Raw genomic sequence first — 12,751 nt, forward strand, 5'->3', positions numbered from 1 at the left:
TCAGGCCACCAGAAACCTGCCATTCGCAAGCTTCCCGCTTAGTGGGGTAAAACACGAAGCACTCGCCACAGCTCCGCCAAGCAGCCTCACAGGACGCGGAAAGTTGGGCGCCGCGGAGCCCACCCTCCAGCCCCGCGCCGGACGGGCGCTTCCTCCCGGAAGTGACGCGCGCTCAATCCCAGTCCGGCTCTCCCCAAACAAAAGGGATCTTGGAGCCCCGGGAGGAGCCTGAATGACACGAGAGAAGCTCCGCCTCCTGCCGGCGCGGATTGGTGGCTGCGCGGGAGAGGCGGAGCGGTGATTGGTCCGGGCGAGTGCCAATGCCCCGGCCGGTGGCTGAGGGGCGGGGCCTCGGAGGCTGTGGATGGGGAGCGGGTGGCGGAGGCGGCTGGGAGCGGATCCCCGAGCGCCGCGAAAGGTAGGAGCCGCGGGCGCTGGGACGTGGCGGCGGCTGGGTGGCCGGGTTCTCAGGGAGGAAAAGCCAGGGTGGGAGCCCCGGGAGCCTCCCTCACCGTCCCGACCGCCGCCCGGCCCATCCCCTGAGGGGGCGGGGCCGCCGCCTCACCTCCCGGTATTCCCCGAGGAGGCGGCTCCTCATCCTTCGGGGGTCCTCGCCGAGACTTATTATCCCTCGTAGTTCCAGCGCCTTACCAGGTGCTTCCTTCCTGACACCCCTCATCTGAGGCCGCCTCCCGCCCCTTGCCTCCACCTTGACGGAGGACTCACGTGTTCCCATTCTCCGGGCTGCCGCCCCCATCTCCTTTTTGTACCTCTCCGGGAAGCCAGGCATCCCGCCCTCCTCCTCTCCCTGTTTGCGAAGGTGGAACCGAGCTAGTTTTCTTCGAAAGAGAAAATCAGTGTTTTCCAAAAAAGAGGGATGGGTCGAAGCAAAAAATCAAAGACCCGATCTCGACAGCCAACTCCACAGACAGCGGCCTTCCCCCCACTCGTCTTCCCATCCCCCACTCCCTGATGCCCAGCCTTCCTCCTGCAGCCCCTCGGATGGCCTGGTCTGCGAGGAGCCGAGAGCCGCCCTGCTTCAGGACTTTTATAGACTCTGGAAGAAGGAGAAATAGCAAACCACCTCCTCCCCCTCATCCTTTGTACCTTCCCTTAACTCTCTATTCCTTGTGGGAGAGCCCAGGTTCTGAGGGTTTTTTAGATTTGGTTGCGATTCATTTTTGCATTTTACCCTATCTCCTCCCTGGGAATTGGATGAAAAAACATCCTCTTGAATTTCACGGTGAGGTGGGTGTGTTAGGGCTCTGCAGAGTCGGCCTTGTGTGGGCAGGAATGCAGTGTATATTGTTTGATAGTCAATAACAGTATGCGTTCTAATGAAACAGTAAAAGTAAAGTAAGTAAATAGCATTCCATTAAGAATCTGTATCTCCCAGCTTGGGGTGGGTTGGTCTGTTGCTCAGGGAGACTGCAGTTAACCTTGAAGGTGTACTGCAGGTTGAAACAAAAGGCAGGAAGTGTTTGAGAAAATTCAGGTTCAGTTGGCCAGGTTTATGATTAATCTGATCCTGTGGCCTTTGATTACCCTCTAGCTCCTCTTTTATAGTTAGTATTTTGTCCTTAGGGGAAACTAATACATATATGATGTTGGTTGGCTTTACAGTATCAATATCATATATAAAAATTAAGAGTTTGAAAATAAGAGCAAGTTTTAAGTCTCAGAGATAAGGGAAAATAAAGGCTTGGTAAACTCTTAACTATTCATATATATAACTATGAGAAAGTGTTTCTGTAGTGTGCCCGTAAAGGTTTTGTCAAGTTGACCTTCGTTTCATCAGGTTCAAAGTGTTGGTGATTTTGGTCTAATGTTAATTGAATTTCCAGTAATCATCTATGGCTAGCACTTCCATATATTAAAATTTGCCAATTTTTTTTCCTTTTTTGCTTTTAATCTCAAGCTCATCTCACTACCGTTATCTATAGTCAAAGCTGATGATGGCAGTGAGATGCAGGGAGTTGGAATTCCAGAGGGTAGTTGTAATGGCCATTGTCCTTTGCCTTCCTGATTAGACTCCTGAGGATAAACTTTTTTAATAGTTAGGTTCCAAGATTTGAGAGCCACTCTTGGTGCTCACAGCTCTGCTCAGTGATTGTTTCCAGATCTCTAGTGAGAAAACACAAAGAATAAACTGGAGGCTCTCTCTAACAAAGTGTACTGCCATAGGAGGGTAAGACATGGGCCCCCAGCAATAGCAGCAGAAAAAACTAAAAGCAGAACAGGAAATCCCCAAAAGATGTATCTTATTACATGACTGGAGAACAAAAAAATAAACTAAGGTAAGAGACTAAGGAAACCAAATAGTGATTGCCATTGCCTTAATAAGAGAAAAGAATAATATTCTTTGATTATTCAGCATAATAAACAGGATCTGTTTGATACACCTTTGGGTCTTAGAAACCTTCTAGTTTTTTGAACATCTTTTTTATCATGTTGGATGAAAAACATTGGATGCAGAAGATTTTCATTTAAATGTCTAAAGCATTTCCTCAAATCAAAAATTGAGGACAGTCAGTATTTTTTTCCATCTTTGTATCTTTCTCAGTGCCTAGTATATAATGACTTAACAAGTGTTTGTTGGATTTAGTTTGAAGCTGACCTTAAGGTAGACTAGAAAGATAATATAAAATATTAATATGAATACAATATGTACATCTTGTTAGTATAAATAGTACATGTCTTTTAAAGAGCACACTAGGAACTTGTTCTAATTTTTGTTTAACATTTTCTGAGTGGTTTTGACATGTCACTGATCCACTTTAAAATTCACTAAATGGACTTTTAATTTATTTTGTGAGAGGTGTGTGTGTGTGTGTGTGTGTTTGAGATTGAACTCATGGGCTCACACTCTACTCCTGGGCTACACCCCTAACCCTAATTTTGTGCTTTGTGTGTGCCTGTGTGTGGTACTAGTGATTGAACCCAGGGACATTCTCCCTCTGAGGTATACCCTGACCCCTATTTTATTTTTATTTTGAAACAGCATCTCGATAGTTTGATGAGAGTCTCACTACTTGCTGAGGCCATTCTCAAACCTACAATCCTTCTGTCTTGACCTTCCAGGTATTGGGATTACAAGAGTGCGCCACCACACTTGGTTTTAATTTTGTCCTTTTAAACTAATACTAAATATATTAATTGGGTTTCCAACAGTAATCATACAAACCAGTTATGGGAGGCATATTATGCTCATTCTACTATGCATTTATGTCTTGTTAGAATCTCATTTGTAGTGATACCTGTTAATTTGCAAACCAGGATTTGAAATCTTGGCTTTTCTTAGTGGAGCAGACTGGTGTTTCTCAGGTTACTATTGAATTGGTGTTTGGCGGCATGAGATGAGAAGCAGTATCAAGTCTTCCAAGTTTCAGTTCAGCTCCTTTCTGTGAAGAAATGGCATAGTTATTGAAGGGGTTGGGATTGTAGATTGAAAACAGGACTATAAGCAGGCATTGAAGTAAGGAATGCTAAGATATGGCACTGAGCATTTCCAAGCTGTATTTTCAGGTATAAAACCAACACTTGGAAATCTTTTTTTTGTGGGGGAGTATACTGAAGATTGAAACCAGGGGCGTTCTACCTTCGAGCTATACCTCCAGCCCTTTTCTTTTTTTTTCTTTTCTTTTCCTTTTTCGAAACAGGATCTAAGTTACTGCATGCTAGCTTCGAGCCTATTAATCTTCTGCTCAGCCTCCCAAGTACTGAGATTACAGGTGTGTGCCACCTGGCGCACTAAAACTTACAATCAGAATGTCTTTTGCTATTGAATGAATCCTTTCTGTCTTCAGGAGTCACAAAGAATATAAACCTTAATTGTTACTGAGCTTAAAGACAATATCCCATAACTATTACTGATTCTAATAGAAACTAGAAGAGAGAATACGGGAGCACAAGATGATGGGGCTTACAGATTAAAAATAAATAAAAAGGCTCCTGACTCTGAACCTTGGGAGCATCTGCATAGATCCTGTGTGCAGAGCTAATGGGAAGGGCTAGGCTGAATTGTGCCCCCCCCCCAGGGTCTCCCAGGAAAGAATAAGATAAGCAAGATGAGTTGTTTTAACAAAAAGTAAGAATTACAACCCATCAAGGAGAGAAAGGTGAAGAATGATTAATGGGTAAGTGGCAGGAAAAAGAAACAACCCTTGACTTCTTTTGTGGGTATCCATTACTTGGGTTGTGCCAACTCGTCCTTTCTGTTACAGCAAGTGGTCCACAAATAACAGAACCAACCCGGTTCTTGAATGGCTTAATATTTGAGGGCATAAATATGATTGGTCTAGTCCTACCTATCAACTTTCTTCCTGTTGTTTCTTGTCCTTAAACTAAGGACATAGAAGAAATTTTCTTAAAAGGCTCCATCTCCGGAATGTCTTCACTTCTAAGCCTTGGCCCTTACCACACTAGCTTACCACACTAGCTGACGCTCAGTATGTTCCTCATTGGGGGGGGGGTCTCAATACTTCTTTTTCAGCATGTCTCACATCACAGTCATCATTTCCCCCCTAAAACCAGTTCCTTTTCTAACATCCCTGTTTCTTCTAATGCTGTCATCATTTCAGTCACCCAGTCTCAAAACCTCAGCTGATCTGGGGTGATTTCCCCTCTTAGCCTTCATAAATGGAATCAGTCACTAAGTTTCTGTAAGTTGTCTTTATAATGTATCTTGTATGAGTCTTCTCCATTCTTACTGCCACCATTCTAGTTCATTTTTGTCCCATTTCTATATTGCTAAATTTTTCTACAAACTGCACTGTGATTGGTTTCCTTTCAGCCAGGTCATCTCTGTACCTTAAGCCTTAACCTTCCTAAAACTATGCTTTTCTGTGATAGTTATCAGGTTAAAAATGTTTATTGCCAGCCGGGCATGGTGGTACACACTTGTAATCCCAGCATTCGGGAGGCTGAGACTAGAGGATCGCGGTTTGTGGACAGCCTCAGCTACTTAGTGAGGCCCTCCGCAACTCAGTGAGACTTGGTTTCAAAATTAAGAATAAAAAATAGGGCAGGGGGTGTAGCTCGGAGGTCAAATGCCCCTGGGTTCCATCGCCAGACCTGCCAAAAAAAGTTTATTGCCAGCCAGGAGTGGTGGCACACACTTGTAATCCCAGCATTTGGGAGGCTGAGACAGGAGGAGCTTTGTGGACAGCCTCAGCTACTTAGTTACAAGGCCCTTTGCAACTCAGTGAGACCCTGTTTCAAAAATAAAAACACTAAAAAAAATAGGGTTTGGGGTATAGATCAGAGGTAGAATGCCCCAGGGTTCCATCCCCAGTACCACAAAAAAAAAAAGAAAGAAAGAAAGAAGAAAGAAAAACAGAAATGTTTAGTTCCTGCTCACTTCCTAAAATGTAGACTGTGATTTAAAGTGCTGTACCTTTCATTCCAGCCAGCCTTTGAGTATCCCTTTGAATGAAAGATTGCTAAGTGCTAAGTTCATTAGGTTGAATAGGCAGTAATTACCCACTAGAGTTCAGAGATTTGTGAGTCAGAAAACAGATGAATTGATAAAATAGAAGGTAGATACATATCCATTATGCATTTAATATAAAAAATACCTGTTATATTTTTTAAAACCCCATTTCTAGCCTGACGTGGTGGCACACGCTTGTAATCCCCGCGTTTGGAAGGCAGAGACAGGAGGATCACGCAGGTTCGAAGCCAGCCGTGCTGGCTTAAGAGACCCTGTTTCTAAATTTAAAAAATATAAAATAGGTCTGGGAGTGTAGCCTGGAGGTAGAAGGCCCCTGGGTTCCATCCTCAATACCACCAAAAATAAAAAAATAATATATAACCCCATTTCTTAGTCATTGCAAATTAAAATTGTGAATTTAATGCTGTAAAAGTTCAGTTTGAGTAAAGGCATGCCTTTTACTCATATTCTTAAAGGCGCAAAAAACTATTAGGCAGAAGACTGTCCTTGTGTGTGTGTGTGTGTGTGTGTGTGTGTGTGTGTGTGTGTGTTGTGTGTGTGTGTGTGTGTGTTACTGAGGACTGAAGTCAGGAGCATTCTACCTCTGAGCTACAGTCCCAGCCCTATTTTATTTTTCATTTTGAAATAGGTCTCACTAAATTGCAGAGGACCTCCCTAAATTGCTGAGGCTGAACGTGAACCTGCTGTCCTCCTGTCTCAGCCTCAAGTACTGAGATTACAAACATGTACCACCACAACCAGGTGGAATGTCTATTTGTTTGTTTATTTTCTTTTTTATAGTGCTGGGGATAGAACCCAGGGTATTCTATTTTCGAGCTATACCCCCAGTCTTACTCGATTTTTTATTTGGAAATGGTCTTAAAAGTTGCTGAGAGCCTCCCTAAGTTGCCAAGGCTGGCTTTGAACTGGGATTCCCATGTCTCAGGCTCCCAACTACTGGGATTACATACATGTGGTGCCATCCATGCCCAGCTTAGAATGTGTTTTTAAACCACTTAGTGAGCTGGGCATGGTGATGCACGCTTGTAATCCCAGCATTCGGGAGGCTGAGACCTGGAGGATCGCGGTTCGCGGACAGCCTCAGCTACTTAGTGAGGCCCTCTGCAACTCAGTGAGACCCGGTTTTAAAATAAAGAATAAAAAATAGGGCAGGGGGTGTAGCTCAGAGGTCAAATGCCCCTAGTTCCATCCCCAGACCCGCAAAAAAAAAAAAAAAAAAAAACCACATAGTGTGCAGATATCATTGGCCTACACATGGGTTAAATAAGTCCTTCAGCCAGCTTTCCCTGGCCAGACCAACTCCTCCTTGGAGCAGATCAGCTGGCCAAGTCAAAAGAAGAAATTTGTTTTGATTTGTAAAATTAGACACAGAAATTAGACACAGAAATACTTCATTATCCTTGTAGAAGAAATCAAATGAATGTTCTTCAAGTGTGAGAAATGAAAGATCTGACTAACTCATTTAAACTAACTCATTTAAACGAATTAATTCCTGTTAGAGTATATATTGCTGTCCCCATTTTATAGGTGAAGAACAAATAAAGCTCTCAGGTTAAATAAATGGATCGTGATAACTATGAAGTGGCAGAGTCAGGACGCAAATCCTGCTCTGTCGAGCTCAAAAATCTGTGTGCTTTATAGCACATTCTCTCCCCAGGAGAATTAATGTCTCTGAAGAATCCTGGAACAGAACTAATTGCTAGGTTTGATGTTGTTGATATTCAACTAATACCAAATTTTTAAACTTTTATTTTAAATCATTGTTTTGCAAAGCAATAGCATCAGTTGTTTTTCTGTTAGAGGCTTGTGTGAATTTTTTTTGCAGGGAGTCAAGTTATGAACATAGCTAAAATACAGATACCGGAACCATACTTTGGAGTTTCTTCCTGGTTTGGAATCCCAGTGGACTCAATGACATCATCCTACATTAATGAAAAGGTTTTTACATTCCAGGCTGCCTCTGGTATATGTGGCCCACAAATCATTTTACTAAAAATACAGTCAGCCTACATGTTATTGTCCCCTGTCGTGGCTTTATTTCAGAAAAACAAAAACTTAGGGGAATGATAGATGATTGATATATATACACATATCTGATTGAAATCATATTATAAGCTCATCTAAGCTCAGTTAAGCCACCTAACAAATACTGTAACAGCTCAAACTTCTGATGATATTCTGATGTTAGGAGACACATCTTTAATTTCTAATTACAAATTTTTAATGTAAAACTATTATTCATTTTTGTTAACATCCATTCCAGTAGTTTAACTAATGTGGTTCTTCTGGTTTGGACTTACCTTAATGGGAGTACTTAAATGGGTGTAAACAGATATTCAGGTAGACAGACCAGTTTTAATAGCTTTGTGCTACTGTACTATGTAAAGGGAGAGATGTTTAAAGGTTTGTTTATTGGCCTACAACAACTTCCTCCTTTTTTTCAGGATACATATAAATTTTGCTGGCAACGCCTAAGAGAGACAATAAGAGACAGATGCATGCACACACAGATGCTGCATGAGTCTTTAGACAGAACTAGGCAAAACAAAAACCTGATACCTATATTGTGTCCCAGAAAAGAGATTAGACTGGATCTTAACACACCAGTGCTAAACCTAGTCTTGTTTAACTATATCCACATGCTCAGTGCTCATCTGTAAAATGAGAGTGCTGAATTAGATTGTTTCTTAGGTCCCTTCCAGGTTTGTTAATTCCATTTTAGCTGGTGTTGTTTCACTACATCATTCTGAATGATGATAAAATGAGATCAGATGTGAACAGTGGTTACCAAGGAAGCCTTTGGAGTCAAATTACTTGAGTTCAAATCCCATTTCTGCTGCATACTAGCTCAACTTAGAGCAAATTATTTAGCCTCTATCCCTCAGCTTTGCTGTCTTTTAAATGGAGGTCATAGTGAGGAAGATGAATTTGTCTTGATGGTTTTGGCTTCTGTCACCTAAGGTTGTTCTGAAGGTTGAACTAGTTAATACAGGTCAAGGACTTAAGAACACTGTCTGGTGGGGTGTGGTGGCAGTTGCCTGTAATCCCAGTACTTAGGAGGATGAAAAAGAAGGATTGCAAGTTCAAGGCCAGCTTCAGCAACCTAGTGAGACCCTATTTCAAAAGAAAAACTAAGCCGGGTGTGGTGGCGCACACTTGTAATCCCAGCATTCGGGAGGCTGAGACCTGAGGATCACAGTTCCAGGACAGCCTGCCTCAGCTACTTAGTGAGACCCTCTGCAACTTAGTGAGACTCTGTTTCAAAATAAAAAATAAAAAATAGAGCAAGGGGTGTAGCTTGGAGGTCAAATGCCTCTGGGTTCCATACCCAGACCCGCAAAAAAAAAAAAAAAAAAAAAAAAGAAAAGAAAAACTAAAAAGGCCCAAAGATGTAGCTCAGATGTAGAATGCCCCTGGGTTCAATCCCCAGTACCACATACACATATACATACACACAAAAAGCAAAACAAAAACACTGTCTGGCAGACATTAATGTCTAGCTCAATATATGATTGTTTTTTGGGTTTTTTTTTGGTAGTACTGGGGGTGGAACCCAGAGGCTTTCTACCTTCGAGCTATACTCCCAGACCCATTTTATATTTTATTTGGAAACAGGGTCAATATATGTATTTTTTTTATTATTACCATTACTGCTTGAATTCTTTATAGAATTTGATGCTATAGAACTCAAGTGGTGGCAATTACTGTTACATTATTCATGTTTGTAGTAAACATAAATCCAGAAAGTCTATGTACCAGTATTGGGAATGGCCTAGGAAAATTTGAGAAAGCTCTGATTATTAATATATTTCAAAACTTGGGTGAAGGGCAAATCTGTGCAAGGACTTGGTTTCTGCCTAAAAGCAGGCAACTATTCCAATGTAAATTAACCTAACTAAAAGCAATTAACCAGTCAATAGGAGAGGAGGACTAGGCCTGTCTCTATCTAAAGACAGATCTTAGTTGAGGAGAACTAGGCCTTTATCTAAAGACAGATCTACATGATTGGATAAGCTAGCTAAGATGGTAGGAGGGGTCGACTTTCATGAAAGGAGACACCTTGCCACACCTTGCTGAGGGAGGTACCTTACAGGGATGTTCACTACATCAGAATTATGTAAACAAGATGGAGGTCATGGGTATAAAAAGTCCGGTCCCGTGTAATCCCTTGGGTGTATTCATTTCGAGTCACCCCCCCAACCCCAGCATGGGGCTGTATTTCTATTTTCTGTATTTCTATCTTTCTAATAAACTTCTTTAAATCTTCAGCAACTGTCCAAGCTATGCATATTTATTCTTAGCTAAGGACAAGAACCCACGGTTTATTTCTGGTTTTGGTCGTTTTGGATTATGTTATGGGTTGGGGGAAAGTGTGTCCGGGACCCTTGCAGGGGTTCCCGGGAAACAGTTTCCTCAAACCATATTCTCCCAATCTGTAACAGTAATATCCTAGAATCTGCTTTGAATAGAGTACTGTATATTTGAATAGGATACTACAGTGTTGTAAGTGTTGACCTTGAAAAGTACTAGCTTAACTGCAGAGCTAGTCTCAAGCCTACTTCAAAGCCTATTTTGACAGTATTGGATAAATCAGCATCCTGAGCCTTTAGCACCATTGTCATTTCTTTGTAAGTGTACTGTTTGTATTACTATACTTTAAGATAATTCACATCATTCTTCAAAGGATTCTGAAATTTACAATCTCTAAAAATGTTCCTACACTATTATGTTTTTTATAATGGTAACTATGGTGTGCTTAGAAAAAAGGCAGAGAAGACAAGGCATTCTGAGAAATAGTATGTTATGTTGCTCTCATACTAGGGAAATGATTAAATCTAGTTGTTTGGAGAGAGAGAGAGCGAGAGAGAGAGAGAGAGAGAGAGAGAGAGAGTGAGTTGCTGGGGATTGAACCTAGGGAAATGATTAAATCTAGTTGTTTGGAGTGTGTGTGTGTGTGTGTGTGTGTGTGTGTGTGTGTGTGTGTGTTGCTGGGGATTGAACCAGGGGCATTCTACCTCTGAGCTGTACATACCCTCAACCCTATTTCTTTGCTTTTTTGTTTTGTTTTCTTTTTTTTTTTTTTTTTTCCCCCAGTACTGGGGATTGACAATTCCAGGGGCATTCTACCTCTGAGCTACACCCCCAGCCTGATTTTTTTATCCTTTATTTTGAAACAGGGCCTCACAGAGTAGCTGAGGCTGGCCCCAAAACTGCAGTCCTCTTGTCTCATTCTCCCAAGTACTGGGATTACAAGCATGTGCCACCACACCTGGCTCTATTTAACTTTTTATTTGGAAACAGGATCTCCCGAAGTTGTTGAGACTGGCTGAGTCTCATAGTCCTTAAAAGTAGTAGTGGGAGCCTGGTATGGTGGCACATATCTGTAATCTCAGCCACTCAGACCCTGAAGCAGGAAGATAGCAAGTTTGAGGCCAACCTGGGCAACTTATCAAGACCCTATCTCAAAATTTAAATAGCCTGGCATGGTGGCATACCTTTGTAATCTCAGTACTTGGCTGAAATGGAAGGATTGTAGGTTCAAGGCCAACCTTAGTAACTTAGCAAAATTTAACAAACTAGCAAAACTCCAACTCAAAAACAAAAATAAATGCCGGGCATGGTGGCAAACGCTTGTAATCCCCCTGCTTGGGAGGCTGAGACAGGAGGATCACACAGGTTCAAAGCCAGCCTCAGCTACTTAGTGAGGCTCTCAGCAACTTAGTGAGACCCTGTTTTCAAATAAAATATAAAATAGGTCTGGAAGTATAGCCCAGAGGTAGAAAGCCCTTGGGTTCCACCCCCAGTACCAACAAAAATAAATAAATTAAAATTAAAAAGGGCTGGGGTGTAATTCAGAAGTAGAATGCTCCTGGGTTTATTCCCCAGTGACTGAAACACACACACACACACACACACACACACACACACACTACAGTTAAAAATGGGTATAACTCAATGGTAGAGAGCTCCCGGGTTCAATCCTCTATATATCTTCCCCCACCCCCAGCCCCACACACAGAGGAAGGAGGAAAGAAGGAAGGAACTGTTTAGAGAATTGTCATTTTATTATCCCAAGAGCATAAATAACTTTTGAAAACCAGAAGTGCCAAAATGAGGAATCTAAAATCTTTTGAGATAGTCAGGTTATGAGGTTGGATATTCTCTGTGTGTGTGTGTGTGTGTGTGTGTGTGTGTGTGTGTTTGTGTGACTAAGGATTGAACCTAGGGGGCATTCTACCTCTGAGCTACACCCCTAGCCCTTTTAATTTTTTGTTTCAAGAATAAATACTATTTTTTTAGTACTAGGGATTGGATTGGACCCAGGGGCATTCTACCTCTGAGCTGTACCTTCAGTCCTTTTTTGTTTGTTTTTTGTGATACTGAGGATGGAACCCAGGAGCATTCTACCTCCAAGCTACACCCCCTGCCCTAATTTTTGTTCTTTATCTTTTTGAAACAGGGTCTCACTAAGTTGCGGAGGGTCTCACTAAGTAACTGAGGCTGTCTGCGAACCGCGATCCTCCCGATCTTAAGTAACTGAAGCTGTCTGCGAACCGCGATCCTCCCGATCTTGACCTCCCAAATGCTGGGATTACAAGCATGTGACACCATGCCCAGCTTTGAACCTGTGTCTTACTAGGTTACTAAGAGTCTAACTGCATTGCTGAGGCTGTCCTCAAAGCTGAGATCCTCCTGTCTCAACCTCTGAAGTACTGGAATTACAGGCCTGCATCACCATGCCCAGCCTGGATACATTTTTTAAAAATAGCGGTGCATGTTTGTCTTTATTTAGATTTAGCATTTATAAATGTGATAAGTTTCTTTTATCATTATTTCATGTATACTGGATTTTAAAGAAAGTACATCATTTACTGGAAAGCTTTCAGAAATAACCATCTTGTGTTTCAGTCCTAGGCATTTGAGTTATAAGAATTAACTAGCCCATAATTTAGTTTTGCTTCTCTGTATGTGAAAGTCTTTATATATTTGAAGCAAATTTTCTTTTCATCTTTGCTAATGTCTAATTATAAATGCTAGAGACTTATTGAATGGCCTGAATATTAGTCAGTTTTTGCCAAGTGCTTAGATTTGACATCTGAGTATGAAAGTGATTTTTTTTCTTTTCTTTTGGTGATATTGAGGTTCTTGGAAGCCCTTCTACCTCTGGGCTACACTCCCAGGACTATTTTTTATATTTTTATTTGGAAACAGGGTGGCTTCGAACCTATGCAATATTCCTGTCTCAGCCTCCCAAGTGCAGGGATTACAAGCGTGTGCCACCACGCCCGGCATATGAAA

The 12,751-nt window shown here is 41.9% G+C and overlaps 1 protein-coding gene across 1 annotated transcript in view; it reads left to right on the plus strand.

Moving 5' to 3' along the window:
• Positions 1-362: 362 nt before the first annotated feature.
• Positions 363-12,751, plus strand: part of CTTNBP2NL (CTTNBP2 N-terminal like) — a gene marked incomplete at its 3' end in the record, with an annotated part of 66,665 nt that continues 54,276 nt past the window's right edge. The window contains exon 1 of the mRNA XM_080692364.1: positions 363-418. Within this exon, the coding sequence (XP_080548490.1) occupies positions 365-418 (54 nt within the window). The 5' untranslated portion in view covers positions 363-364. The remainder of the gene's footprint in view (positions 419-12,751) is intronic.

The sequence above is a fragment of the Muscardinus avellanarius genome, assembly GCF_963383645.1.
Source record: "Muscardinus avellanarius genome assembly, chromosome: 3".
In the NCBI taxonomy this organism is placed as follows: domain Eukaryota; kingdom Metazoa; phylum Chordata; class Mammalia; order Rodentia; family Gliridae; genus Muscardinus; species Muscardinus avellanarius.